Genomic DNA, 15608 nt, shown 5'->3' on the forward strand with positions numbered 1-15608 from the left:
AATCAATAAATGCAAACTTACTGACATAGAAATTGACTTTCTGCGCACTCTTTTGCAGACATTAAATTAGTTTCTTTACAAATCAATCTAAATGAAGCCTTGAGTGTGCTTTAGAGGCTGCAATTGGTATAATGAAACAGGGATGGCAAGAAGGCTCCCATTGCATAGCAGTTTGATCCATTCCTGGTTTTACAATGAGTTTAATGAGACTTGTTACCTATACACTGTGGCTCATCAAGTTCATAGTAAAGACTGGAATGGGTGAAATTGCTATGCAATAGGAGTCTTATTACCATTCCTGTGAAACCTTGAGTTTGCAACTGGGATTAACTAACAATGACCTTCATCCAGTACTGTACTGGCCAATCTACAAATTTGAACTGGACAGAATTAAGGAATAATTCTTAAATTTCTTACAATTCTACACATGTGTTTGTATTCTATCTTTTCAGATCATAAATCTAAAAATCTGAAAAGAAAACCCCACGGGTACTGGGGGCAGTCATACAATGCATTCTGTAGTGCTGTTTGGGTCCACTCTTGGATTGATTCCAGCAGTATGTCAAAACTGCACTTACCCCTTGACACACAAGAATAAGACAGAAATTGATACAAAAATCCTCCATTCTTATGGGTGTTTATATTAACCCTTTATTGTGCCGTTTACGCTTATTATAAAATAATCTTACAGTTTACTACAGAAGGAAAAGCTCACTGCTATCTTGGGATCAATAGTTACTGCTTGCCTACAGGATCCTGCGCCTGAAGCAGTGTAATGCAAAGAAACACAGTCCTGCAGAAGATGTTAATGCTAGAATGTATCCGGAAGGTGGTGGCAAAACAGTGTTTAAAATGTTTACATTGCAAAGCTTAAATTGCATGCTGTTTGGCTGCATTGACTGCTAAAGTACATTTAACCCTCTGACACCATTAGCTGTCCGTGCCCATGGAACTTCCTTGCATGATTAAAGAATATCAATTTGACGACTTAAAAAATGACATGAACATATCTAAAACAAATTGGGACACAAAAAAAGAGAGAATAATAAAGCAGACCAAAAAGAAGGAATCACCCAAGATAAATCATTCAGAAGAAGCAGCAGCAGCCACGTACTGTACTGGCTTATAATTTTCCATTACTAGAGTGTTTAAATGCAAATAAAATAAAAAAAAAATATTTAAATTGAAGTTACGTGTGGCTGAAATTTCTTACCACAACGGGCCAGTAAGGACACATTATCCTTTAGTAGGACACACAGGCAATAACAACAGCAGAGTATACATCTGAGGAACAGCAAACATTCCTCAAGTATGCGCAAACAGGCAGGAAGATCCTATTTATGCCAATGTCCAATTTAGATGTTAGTTTTTCATGTTTACTGTACAGCACTGATTTGAACTGCTTTAACAATTAAATCACATGGGGGGTGGGAGATCTGTAAGAAACAAAACAAAATAAAAACCAGTCTTGGTTTTCAGTACAGATCTGTATAACCAAACTATAAATCTTGAAATAGCTTGTGGCAAACTATACTTCTATACTGCAGCTTAACATAGAAGGAAAGCCATCTTTACAAATCAGCTGCTCAGTATCGAACTGTAAAGAGAACTTGTCTAGATATAACCCAGACCTGGGAGGTGGGGCGGGTTTGCACATTGGATAATCTCTGACCAGAAGAACAACAATCATTTCCAAAATGGGAAAGTCCAAGCAGATCTTCACATTCTTCCTTTAGTCCACCTGAGAAGAATCTAGTTCATCCAGAAACCTCCGACACTTTGCCATCAGGACTTTGATCGCCTCACTCACGAGAACGTCTGGGGGAAGGATTCCTGTTGACTCCACAGAGACTGTACAAAATAAATATATAAAAAATCTAAGTTTAAACAGGGTCTATATATTTAATTGTAGAAAATTGTAAAATATGTTTGCACATACTTGATTTATGTGACCTTTCAAAGTTTTATTTTTCTCCTGTTGAACTGTAACTTGATTGAGACCACGCCCTACATGAACAGTGGTTTGACTCATAGTCCGCACTGCACTATTTACAACAGCTAACGTTAGCAGCGGTGTGACTGCAACAGAAGATGCTGGGCAGTTTGTGGAGACTACAAAAAATTATTAATGAAATATAGGCTAGGTCGTTGTTAGTTTAGTTTGTTTTTATTCTGTACTGAATAATCTGAAACCATGGTATTTCAAAATAACACAAACCTGATTTTACTTTAGTGAAGTAGGCTAGAATGTTTTTTTTTTTATTATTAAAAACTTCTTGTTCTTTATTGAAATACATTTTCAGCTTGTTGTGTACTACTCATTCAAGTAGGAATTTGCTTAAGATGTTTTTCAAGTAAAGTAAGCTTATTTGTGTATAGAAAAACCCACAATAGAGTCTGTCCTTCTTTCACAGCCAGTGTCATCTTACTTTAAAGGCACGTACTGCACCTGAAATCGTAAGGTAATTTAAAAAATGTTGTTTATACTCTCCCCGTCATTCTGCGCACCGTCAGCCCTTGTTAATGATATAAAATAATGAACCTGATCTGAAGCAAGTGCAAAACCTGCCCCAATATTTACAGAAAAATATAAATATTAAAAAAAAACTAGCAAGAAATGACTTGGTTGCAGAAGCAGCAGTTACATTATTGTTTTAAGTTATTTTATTATGGGCAAATTTGCCCTCTAACTCAATGGACTATACTTAGAAGCAAGCACAAAAACAAAGACACAATTTCTTAGAGGAATAAGACCATTTTAATGGTATAAAACAGGAAACAACTCTTGACTGGTCCTTTATGCAACTAAGTTTATGCTGTTATAAATATATACTGTTGATTTTTTTTTTTTTTTTTTTTGAATAAAACAAAAAAAATGTATTTTGCTTCAGAATTAAGTCTTTTTTTATATATAGTAAACCAATGCTTTTGACATGGCAAATATTTTGAACTGCCTTACTTAGGGAATAATTACCTTCAAAAGAACAGTGCTTGCTTTTCTTTGTTTAACACTTTCCTTTAATAAACTACATGTGAGAATTCTAGGTGCAGCACTGTGCAGAGATGCCATTGGTACTGGCTGTGCCATTTGGTGCTACTTGCATGTATTTGTAACTAATGCTTGCTCAGTAAGAACATATTGACCTTTTTATGCTGAAATACCTGACCAATTTTGTCGGCTTGCAATTACTAAAACCGGAACTTCACAACAGCAAGGTCTGCTTGGTTTCTTGGAGCTTCTTAATTTTAAATAAATAAATAAATAAATAAATAAATGTACTAAATTTGCGTCTCTACGCTCGGCAGGTAGTCCTTCAGTTTGCCACCCACTTTAACAAAGTTAGGCACCTACGATTGAGACACAAAATTCTTGGACTGTTGCTTCTGACTAATAGATTAAAGCACTGAATTGGTGTACTGCTTTTAGAATGAAACACTCACCTATAGGAACCAAAACTGACTGTTACTGAATTAAAAAGTTTACTGATCCAGAGTTTCTCAAAGTGAGTATAATTTAGCTTTTTGTTATTATACAGTTAAATAAACTGTTGCCAAAGCTTTACTTTTACAGTTGGTTATCAGTTATCAATATTGAAAAATATATCAAACTCCTTAAATTAGGTCTTTGGAAATTGTCAAAATGGTCCTTGGAATTTGTATCAGAAAAACTGTATGAACCCTGTATTTACGACATCTGATTGAGTTAAGCAGATATTGTACATGATGTTTGCAGCTGAGGTTTTATAAAATTAATATTATGTGAAATGGGCATACATGTAAAAGGTTTGTAAAATGACAAGTTGTAAGAAGTAATTTTGAATTTCTTTTTCTACAAAGTCAAGTTCAAATGTGCTTCTGAAAGTGGTCCAAAATGTCTCAGAATGCATCCGAGAACTTTGGGGGGCCCAAGGCCAAAAGTTTTGCGCCAGGAGTTTTGTTTGTCAAAACAATCACTATCCACTTTTACCCATGCGAGTGTGACAGACTATCTGAAAGTAAGCAAGCAACTCTCATTTTGCATTTTAGAGTGGTGGTATTAGGATCTGCCAAAGTAAAGATGACACCAGTAACGTGAACTTACAGATAAAGTGATCTCGGACTCTGGCAAGCTTCACCTTGTTTTTCAGTTCCTCGTACCGGAGGACTTCTCTACTGCAGGTATCTAGTCGAGAATTCACCACCTTAGCAAACTTCCTCCCTAAACGAAAAAGGCGGCTCTGGTGATGCAGGCAGGACACAGTCACACACACACAAACTCTTACGACATCAATCCTGGACTGCCTTACCTAAAGTTAGTCCAACTGATAATCTCTTAGGGCATATTCACACAACATTTACCCAAGTGTTACATTTTTACCATTTAACAAAATATTGACATTTCTAAGCTTAAAATTAACCATCACTGGGGTAAAATGCTTTGTGGCTACAACGTTAAATGTGTATTTTTCATTTAGTTTCTTTTAGAAAGTTAGAGACACATATTCTGCCCCTAGTTTTTTTTTTTTAGCAGCAACATATGACATTTCCAGAAAACATTATGAATAAAAATCAAATGTAATACCTATAAATATTGCTCCACATTCTGCAGGTTATGTGAATTGAATTGTACCCCATGCCAGAGAGAACGCTGGCACAAGGGTTGCGTTTACTTATTATAACTGAAATATTTTTATTTATTTAGTCGTCGCAATTTTTTTTTTATCATTTTCTCCCAATTTTTAGAAATAGCCAATTATTTTTAGGCTCAGCTCACCGCTACCACCCCCGCGCGGACTACATCTGCAGGTCAGATTCACTGAATATATGTCCCTAACCAGCTAGTCTGCTGGAGAATACATAACCAATAAAAAACAAAAGCTTTCCTTGTATTTGTCTGAATTCATCTTAAGCCTGGCTAATTAAATCATTCATGATTTTAGCAGAGTTCTGGAAAGTTATGTCTCATGAGGAAACATCCTGCATTAACCTTCCAGAAAACCATCTCCCAGAGGATCTCTTACCAGAAGACAAAATAAACTGTCAAGGAGCCGAAAAATACCAGCAGGATCACTATTATGTTTTAAACAGCTTCACATGCCACTATTTATTAATATATTTATCTTTTTTTTTATTACCCCCCGCCCAGGGATTATTTGCTTGTTAGCCCCAGAGTTGTACTACTGTGCACAATAAACACACACCCTGATCCAGCAAGAATGAGACATGGAAACATACCCGAGTCTTCTCACCAAGAGACAATTTATCAAGGTCTTACTCCACAATGTAATTTGCACCACTTTTTTTTTTTTTTTGTTAAACAGAATTAAAACATTTAGCATAAAACAGCTAAGCAGTTTAATTGTTCTTCGTTGTAGGTTTTTACAACATTAAAGGTTAAATTTTCCTTTCACAATAAAAACCTTGATCAATCTGGCTCTAAGCAGACAGAAGACACAAAGCATTTACTTCAGTGCAGAGTAGGTTAGTTTTGTTATAAAAATTGAAAAACACACCTAGCAAGAAACTACTGTATAACGTAATGGGACTTTTACACTTTGTTTGTCGTTTCAGAAAGGCCACACGCTTACTGAATCCAGCCCACTTAGTGAAAGTACCATGATACCAAAAACCTGCTTACCATTGACATTTTCAATCTCGATGACGCCCTTTGAAAAGCAGTGTTTCAGTTTCTCTGCCAGATCTCCCTCCACCGCCTGCATCAGTGAGATTTCAGGAAGGAGGCGGTAACTTGCCGTGGCAACCGGAGAAAACTTGGCATGGTCTTGACCTAAAAAAAAAAAAAAAGCAGAGATCCCCCAATCCTGGTCTTTTATTCACAGATGATTTACAGAAAAGTCTACAGCATGTGACTTCTCTACCAGACACCTAGCTTCCCTATACTAGTGAATAATAAGAATAATAATAAAAAAATAAACCATACAATTAATACAACCTGCCCCAAGATTCTTGCTGGGATTAAAGGACCATGCTAAACTTTCTGGCAACCCCTTAGGCATTGTGTTTCAGAGAGCACAAACCTCGGACACTCAGTCTGCTAATTGTAGGTTGTGTTGGTACAATAGACCAATGTCCACTGGACAGAAAACACCATTTCACTTGTGATCTGAGCCGAAATGAAACCCTGGCCTCAAGACATGACATGTACAAAATTAAATAAACCCCTATGTCATATTAGATTTTATTAATTTGCATGGAATACAGGGATTAAAGGGATACCATTTTTATACTGAATAAAAAACATGGCGCTTTAAGTCTAACTTGCTTAATTAACAAATTCTAAAATGTGAACTAAAACTATATTGCATCCCAGCAGAACATTCCTGTATTTCAGAACATAAATACAGTGAGGAATACAGTGTAGGGATGGCAGGGTTAGAAACTAACTATACTGTGCTACTACGCCAAAGGACTAGTACCTTTTGAAACTTGCTAGTCCTGATGTAAACTTACCAGTCCTTATGTGAGGTGCCTAAACTGGAATCAACAACAGTTGGGGTCCCTAATGATTTCCATTACACGAGACTAGTAAAACTTCATGCTGATTTGAACTCGGCTCTCGCCAAGATAAGCACCAACTAAGAGGTAGCTTTACAGTAAACTAATGTGATCCATCTGTGTCTCCATCCATTTGCGCTTCCTTCCATATGATGATGTAGATATCCTTCTGTCTGGTGTTGATGGCTGAAATGTAATGCTGGCTCCAGGGATCAGCTTACTGCCTCCCTTGCGCATCAGCATGACAACCGTCTGGATTGAGCTAAGGGTTCGACGGTGATTCTGGCGTCCCAGCATCACCCCCCTCCGTCCCCCCACTCAACTCAGCCCAGCTTACTTACCCGTACATCAGCGTTTCTTTCTTTCTATTGTGCTTGAGATCCCCAGCCAGAATCTTTCCGTCTCAACCACAGCCAGTTGCTGCGCCTCTGCTGCTTCAGATAAGTTCTTCACTGTGCGATGCAACTCTTGGCCACTGAATCCGACGTCTCTGAGAAACTGGGTTGTAGAGTGTGCCACAAATCCTCGACAACCCACCTCCACTGGGTAAACCTGGACTCTCCATCCTCGCTGTTCCGCTTCAGTGGCTAGTTGTGCATACCGGAGTTTCTTCCTCTCATACGCCTCATCTACAGCATCCTCACATGGCACTGTTAACTCTACCAGGTGAACAAGGCGTGCTGATCCAGACCACAAGACAATATCTGGTCGAAGGTTAGTGGTGGCAATCTCAGGTGGAAAAATAAGCCATTGACCAACATCTGCCAGCATTTTCCTGTCTCTAGCAGCTTCCAGTTGTCCTGGGCGAGGATTGGTTTTAACACCTTTTCTTGGTGGTTGCTCTCCTGGGCGGAGGAATGTTGTTTTTTGTGTGTATGTTTTGATGAAACAGGTGACAATTTATTGGTCATGTTACGCTTGTCTTCCAATGCTAAGGCCAAACATCGCAGCACCTGGTCATGGCGCCAAGTAAACCGTCCTTGGCTAAGAGCCACCTTACATCCTGTCAAAATGTGCCTTAATGTTGCAGGTGATGAACACAAAGCACATGAGGGATCCTCTCCTACCCAGAGATTTAGGTTCTGTGGTGATGGGAGAACATCATATGTTGACCTGATGAGGAAACTGATCCTGCTCTGTTGCATTGACCATAGGTCTTGCCAGCCAATCTTGCGTTGTTCCACACTCTCCCATCTCATCCATTCCCCCTGCTCGGCCTGGGAAATGGCCTTTATACACCTCATCCTCTCCTCCTGTTTTTGCACCTTGTTGACTACCAGCTTCCTCCATTGAGCTGGGGCTGCCTTGTGCCATGTAGGAGGAGCTGAACTGAGACCAAGACCCCCTCTTGATGCCCTATGATATCACCAATTCGAAGGGCAGCCTTTGCATCCTCCACAGCTTTCTTTGCCGCTCACTTTCTTCCAGTTTTCAACACAGGTGCTGCCTCCCTTACGCTTTTGTTGCGTGACTCTACTAATGTCATTTCCAGCCTGACCTTGGCGCACTTAAACTCCTCAGTTAGAGCGGAGACTAGTAGCTGCAGTATTCCTTTACCATAAAGTCCCACTCTGCTGAGGCAGCGTGGAACTCCCAACCATTTCCTGATGTATGAACTGATTAAAGCTTCCAGCTTCTCTACTGTTGTCAAAGAAACCGCATACAGAGTCAGTGGCCACAGCAACCTCGGCAGCAGACCAAACTAAAAGCACCAGAGTTTTTGTTTGCCTGGTAAAGCGCTGCTTCAACCATTCCACTGCTTGTTGTCTAACTTCTCCCACACGAACTGAGTCCTTTAGATCCCCGTCGTACCATCTCCCAAGACTCTTCAATGGCTTCTCAGACACTGTTGGTATTGCCTCACCATTAATTAAGAACGTTTTATCTACTACTTTACCTTTAATTATAGAGATGCTCCTTGATTTAGTGGGCTTGAACTAAAAATAGGCTTAGATTTTATTTTGCTAAAAAAAAATTATATATTATATGTTATGAATTTATATATTATATATATTTTTTTAAACAAAGCACCTTCGTAAACGCTCATACAGATCGATCAATCATCTGTTTGCACCGTGTTACTGAGAGACTAACTGTACTGTGTGCTGAGAAACTGACACTAACAGCACCAGACAGGATGACACAAGTAAAATGTTTATTTTATTGTACATTACGTGTTGCTAGTTACAAAAATGCTGGCCTGCTATGAATTACTATCTACAATAATTAATGTACTCACGTACACATGCAGTCTTCATTAAAGTCCCAATTTAAAGACAGTACATTTCACTGTAGCCTTCGGGATGAAATGGTTGGGTGGCTATTTTGTTTTTTAATTAGCAGTTGGAGAAAAACGCTTCAGTAAGTACAGAAGAATCTGCCAGAACTGACGGACGCTGAATCTGCTACAGATACTAATGAGAGCATAACAAATACAAAAGAAAAGCTGGGAGACTCTATAAATGGATTTTATATTTTTTAAACAAACAGTTGTGCTTGTGAAGCATCTACACTATATATTGACAGAACAGACCATCATAGGCGACACGTGAGTCTTTAGTTTGGGGAGGCTATTCCACACTTTCCCTCCTGCATTTATTAAACCGAACGATGTACAATAAGATACACACACACACACATATATATATATGAAATTAAGACTTGCATTATTTTTTGTATTACTCTGTTACTAGCGGGTCTGAATACTAAGTTTCATTCATTGTGTTGAGTTTGAAAAACAGTGGGACTGACGGACACAAATAAAAGCTGTAAACCGGATTCATTCTCCTGCGTCTTTTTGAGAACTTGTACTATATAATAAATGATAGCACAAAACAGACCTCAAAACCACTCAGGGATGCTATATGACATTGTCGTCGTCCCCACCCCTCCCAACATAAGGCTGCTAAATAAATGAAGTTTAATATAGCACTAGCTTGTACTTTAAAACATGTTATGCCTATTTAAGCAAATTAGAAAAACAGTAAGGATAACAAGCTGCACTGTTTTTTAAACCTTTAAATCCGTTAACCTGTTCTGCAGTCCTACAGTACCTACACCAATTTCGAACACCATTTCCATCACTTCACACCAATTTAAAGCAATTATTAATACTGACTTAAGCTTCTAAACACGCACTTACTTTCATACTTATAATCAAGGGGCATTCAATGTATTTCATAATTAATATTTGCAAAAAAAAAAAAAAAACACTCCGTAAACTTTCGAATATCTATATGGGGCTCAGATCGGCGGGAAGAATGGACGTTAAACCAGCCAAGCACTGTCTCCTCGAATGACACTGAAATGCAACTAAATCCTGTATTTTGGACCTTGGTGATACTGCAACAGGACCGTCACAGCCTTGTTTACCTGTGTATCCGTAAACTGTCTTTGGTAAGCAAAACCATTCCCCCATTGGTGCTTGAGCCCTGGAGCGCTCACAGAATCACCGCCTGTGCACCTATTATCAGTGATTAAAGCCTGGTTTTCAACAAACTGATTATCAGTCACCAGTATAGTATTGGTATAAGAAAAGTGTGTTTTAAAATAGCAATTTCAGCTTTCAATCACTTAAAATATGCTGACGATAATGTAAACACCAAGCTACAGACAGCGAGCCCCAAGCTTTAAATGTGTTACTGTTTACAGATAAGAACTCAACTATGTTATGAATATATTGTGTTATTATGTTTTAAGCAACATACTACGATAGTGTTCATTATGGTAATTGTTTGTTTATTAGTTTTCAAATGTTTAGTAAAACGTGGCCTATTGTTGACTTCGTTAGTACAACCGGCCCCCTTTGCTAATGACATCTTCAGTCAGGGTCGTAACCCACTATAAATGTCCACATTTTTGTAAAATGACTTTACACTTACTTCAAATGCAACGTGTTTCAGTAAATTCAAACGATAAACTTTGCCTCCCGCGCAGAGGGAGAACACAAACGTAAAACACCATGAAGTGGAGTTGGCATTGCAGGGGAGATGAAGGGAGGTTTCATTTCCAAGTGACTGTTTTCTAAGCATTATTTATGAATGCTTATTCACCTTTGCTATACCCCGTTAGAAAATTGACTTCCCTGCATTTTTTTTAATGCAAGACTGAACGTGAGAGTATATGTGTACATTTGTTTTAAGTACTCGCCCAGAGGACTACTGAGACACAGACATCAACTAGTCCTCCTCAGATTTAATTCGCCTCGGGCGAGCGGGAGTTTTTTACCCTGGATGGTCTGCATTTGAAAATGTAACACAAAAGAGGAATAAAAAACAAAGCACACACACACACACAGATACCTACAATGCAATACATAAAGCGAAGGTTTAACTGCAGTGCGTACACACTGTATGCTATCTGCAGGTGCTAGCTGTGGCATCGTGCACCAGGCCTTACCAATTCCCTTCACACAGTGCATGACGATGTCTAGCTCCTGCCCTGGACGAAGCTTGGCGATCAGGATGTCATCATGAACTGGGCAGATATCTGCTTCAGAGAACAGGTCTGCCTGGTTCCCAATCGGAATCCACTTCATGTGCTTCGTGTAAACTAGGGGAAGCAGGAAAAAAAGACATCAGTCCCAGACAGTGCACTACCGTCATAAGGCTGACAAGAAAAGACTATATTTTCTCTAAATAAACTGTGAGAAAGGGAACAACTAGTGCCAAAACATTGGGCACTCATTGCAGCCATATATAGTTTAATAATTACAGTAGATATAAGTATTAATTTAATATCACAGCATAACTGTATACAATACTGTAAACTATATATGTGTGTGTATATATATATATATATATACACACACACACGGTGGTTTGCAGAAGTATTCACCCCCCTGCAGAGTTTTCACATTTTGTTGGCACCTGAGCATACTCCACGACTTTACATGTAGAATCTACACAAACTACTCCACATTGATAAAGTTAAAAAATGCATATAGAATATAAGTAAGTAAGATTTACAGAGAAAAACAGATTAATCTCAGTTGCATAAGTATTCAACCCCTTTGCTACTGCAGCCCTAAATCAGCTCAGGTGCAAATGATTTATTTGAAAGGTCACAAAATTAGTGAAATGGTTTCAGCCTGTGTGTACTCAAAGTGGTTTAACCTGTAGATAATTTCCCTCAGGTATATAAAGACTTTCAAGCTGCAACTCACACAGTGATGCAACAAAGCAACCATGAAGACCAAGGAGCTTTTGAAACAAGTCAGGGATAAAGTGGTAGAGAGGCACAGAGCAGGAGAAGGGTACAAGACAATTTTAAAGGTGCTGATTATCCCTCTCAACACAGTGAAGTCCATCATTAAGAAGTTGAAGATGCATCATACCACCCAGACACTACCCAGATCAGGTCACCCTCCCAAACTGAGCAGCTGGGCAAGCAGGAAACTGGTTTGGGATATCACTCTGAAGCCAACAATGACCTTGAAAGATCTGCAAAGTTCTGTGTCTGAGATGGGAGTCAGTGTTCACACATCAACAATAAGCCGGTCCCTACACAAAGCTGACCTGTATGGACAGGTGGCAAGAAAGAAGCCATTACTCAAAAAGCCTCCTCTTAAAGCACGTATGGAGTTTGCGAAAAGGCATGTAGATGATACTGCAGAAATGTGGAAAAAGGTTTTGTGGTCAGACGAGACAAAAATTTAACTTTTCCGTCTAAATTCCAAGTGTTACATCTGGCTCAAGCCCAACAATGCACATCACCCAGTCAACACCATCCCAACTGTCAAGCACGGTGATGGCAGCATCATGTTATGGGGATGCTTCTCTTCAGCAGGGACTGGGAAGCTTGTCAGGATAGAGGGGAGAATGGATGGTGCAAAGTACAGGCAAATCCTTGAAGAAAATCTGTTTGAGTCAGCCAAAACTCTGAAACTGGGGAGGAAATTCACATTTCAGCAGGGCAATGACCCCGAAGCACAAAGCCAAAGCCACACTGGAGTGGTTGAACAAGAGAATTAATGTTCTTGAGTGGCCCAGTCAAAGTCTTGACTTGAATCCAATCGAAAATTTATGGCGAGAAGATTGTAGTCCATTGACAAACCCCAACAAACTTATCAGAACTGGAGCAATTTTCCCGTCAAGAATGGGCAAAAATTTCACCATCCTACTGTGCAAAGCTAGTAGAGACCTATCCCAAAAGACTCATAGCAGTAATTGCTGCAAAAGGTGCTTCTACCAAGTACTGACTTAAGGGGCTGAATACTTATGCAACCAGTAAATTTCATTTTGTACATTTTCTTTGCAAGTTTTGCTGACATTTAACCTCCTCCTCATATAACAGTGTTCAGTTCAACCACTACAGCTTTGAATAAAAAAAAAGTTAGTTTGAAAAACTGTGCATATATTATTTGTAATTCAACAAAATGTGACATTATTGGTAGGGGGTGAATTCTGCAAACCACTGTATGTATGTCATTTGTTGGACTCATGACTTATGACAATGAAAATAGTGGTTTAATTATCAGTCCATATTAAATGCAATTGCTGGGTCCTCACATCTCCATTAACAGAAACAGCAAGAAAGCATACCCATGTGGTTAAGGTAGAGCTCGCTGGGGTCTGTAGAGTCTTTGGTGGCTCTTGGGTTCCTGGAACACTTTATGTTTAACTGAAATTGAATTGTGTCAATCTCTGTGCCTTCTTCATCTCCTGTGGGAAACACGCGACACAACATTTTTAATATCTTGCACACACAAACAAACTGCGACTATTACTATGAACTGAAAGAACATACGTTAGCATTCTAATCCTTGTTACAAAATGCTCTGCCTTATAAATAAATAAACTAAATGCAGAACTTCCTTATCTTCATTTAGACCATGGTTTAAATACCTCCCCATATTCACTGATTGGCAACGCAGAGTAAAATTGATATAGAATGGACTTGGATCCCTTGAGTTTTTGGGTATTCATGAGACAATGGAACAACTTCTTACCTGCGCTTCGGTATTCAAAGAGCCGGGGGTCGGCCTTGACTGGAATCAGTCCTAGTCTATGTGCCAGAATCTCATCCTGGACAATGGATGTGTTGTTGTATATAAACACCTTCTCCACTGCCATCGTTGGCACCTTCACAGCAAAAATACCACGAGTGAATCAGAGTGCATCGGAATTTACAACAATGACCAGCTTTACCTGGAGCCCATTATACAGTTCCAACACACACCTCCAAGATGTATTAGGCTTTTAGTGCAACTGGACCTTTATTCTTTTCTATAGCAAAGTGTTTGTAGCAACTAAAAAACAACGAAGGAAGGTTGTATACCCCAAGCACGACTGCCAAATGTAATACCTATAGAATGCATGGAACTTTATTGTGGCTCTGTGTTATTGGGGTAGTATTTGATATACAGCCCCTGTATCTAATTATTATTGCAGCACGGATTCATAAAGTTACTTATGCTGCAAAGGTTTGTTAAGAAAGGTAATTTTGTTTTCAACTAACAGTCTATTATGCATGCCTAAGTTCTGTATTATTTACTTTAAATATTACTAGTTATTAATTTTGTTCTAGTGTATTTTTTATTTATTTAGTGAGAATACACAAAGTATATTTACCTATCAAGGAAAACAGGGTACAATAACCAACATTGCGTTGTTTTAAGCACTCTTAGTAATAACAAGTACTGCTATGTATGTTTCAATTAGACTCCATAACTAGATAATTATGTAATAGACATTATGAACAATACTTCTTACCTCTGCTAATAGAATACGTCGGAAAGCATTAGCGATGGCAGCGTCAATCCCAACCATGTCGAACTCCAATGTACCTGTACTTTCATCCATTTCAATTATGTCAACTCGAAAATTCTGCAAAGAAAAGTACAGTGCTGTTATAATAACGTCAGGTCAAAGCAAACGAGACTGTACGTGTTTACACTGGGGTTGGCATATACCTCCAATGTATACTGAAGTGCTGCAATACAATGACCTAAATGTGTTATACCTCTTCAAATTTCTTCTGGTCCCATGTGTCATCGTAGCCACGGTAGTTTCCTGGGAAGTCAGTGGTATGGACCTGCACATAAAAATTATAACCATTAAAATAACCTGGACAAAATATAAATGTGGCATAGTATTAATGTTTTATTTTGCCCAGAAATATCCGCGATTTCTGTTATTTCACCTCTATACAATGTGCGTGCTGGTGTGTCGTCTGACAGAGTCATTGTGAGAAATCAAGTAATGCAAATGCATTCAGACCAGCTATCAATATACTGCATTACATGCTAGACTCGAAATTAAATAATATAAATCGGCGTGGTTAGAACCAGTAGAAAATCCTACGGCCATCAGTCTTGTTAAGGGGTTTCCTATTACCAGTACAAATTCCACTGCCAGTAAATGACAAAGCCCCCAAAAGACTGCTGGTGAGTTTAACATCACAGGCCTGAAGAAAGAGAAATACTCATGTTATTGACTAATTTAAAGAACGTGAAATGGGTGCGTATATTACGAGTTTGTTTTGTGCAGCAGCAGTATCAGGTGACACAATACCAGAAAAAATCTTGGTAGTAACATCTGCCAATATAATACTAAAATCATTACAGCACATTAGCAACAGGCATGAGACGGTATTAGCAAAGATGCACACTTGAAATGTACACTCTCCGCTTGCCCAGCTTTACCAACATTAAAATGTGTCCTCCCCTAATATCCTCGGCGTATTTACATTTGAACACTCACATTCCGGACGCCATACTCCCCAAGAATAACACGATTTCGGATCTCTTCCACGTTGCTTTTGGGCGCCGCCATTTCTGTGAGACTATTGACAACAAAAACGTGTCCCTCAATGTCATATCCGGTTGTCATATAAAGGCGCCGTGAAGACTGAAATAAATATCTGTATTCATGCTGTCCCAATAATATATATAGGTATAACATTTGTGTTAAAAATGAGTACATCTAATAAACAATACACAGTATAAAGTGAGAATCCTTTTACAACTTTGCCCCATTTCACTGATAATGACCAACCCTTCGGTATGGCAAGCCGTTTTACATTTAATCCTTTCTGATATCTGTATTGCTTTGTTGATATAAGTAGTACAATTTTTGCTATCAACAATTTTCAATATTAGTTTCTGATATCAA

General features: G+C 38.7%; 1 protein-coding gene across 1 annotated transcript; it reads right to left on the minus strand.

Moving 5' to 3' along the window:
- Positions 1-621: 621 nt before the first annotated feature.
- On the minus strand, positions 622-15323 carry polr1c (RNA polymerase I and III subunit C). The gene is made up of 9 exons (XM_034003730.3): positions 15198-15323; positions 14458-14529; positions 14208-14321; positions 13445-13577; positions 13038-13157; positions 10894-11046; positions 5618-5767; positions 4082-4198; positions 622-1851 (listed from the first exon to the last, which is right to left on the minus strand). Exons 1-9 carry the CDS (start codon positions 15267-15269, stop codon positions 1733-1735), a joined length of 1050 nt encoding a protein of 349 aa, XP_033859621.1. The 5' UTR covers positions 15270-15323; the 3' UTR covers positions 622-1732.
- Between the last annotated feature and the right edge of the window lie 285 nt (positions 15324-15608).

The sequence above is a fragment of the Acipenser ruthenus genome, chromosome 5 (genome assembly GCF_902713425.1).
Source record: "Acipenser ruthenus chromosome 5, fAciRut3.2 maternal haplotype, whole genome shotgun sequence".
NCBI lineage: Eukaryota > Metazoa > Chordata > Actinopteri > Acipenseriformes > Acipenseridae > Acipenser > Acipenser ruthenus.

What these genes read in the sequence shown, in the direction of transcription:
- polr1c (XM_034003730.3), bottom strand. Translation starts at nt 15,269, where the DNA reads ATGGCGGCGCCCAAAAGCAACGTGGAAGAGATCCGAAATCGTGTTATT. An exon ending in GCACTGTGTGAAGGGAATTG is followed by an intron (nt 5,768 to 10,893) that starts GTAAGGCCTGGT and finishes TTTTTTTTTTAG; the next exon opens with GTCAAGACCATGCCAAGTTT. An exon ending in AGTCCGAGATCACTTTATCT is followed by an intron (nt 1,852 to 4,081) that starts GTAAGTTCACGT and finishes TATTTTGTACAG; the next exon opens with TCTCTGTGGAGTCAACAGGA.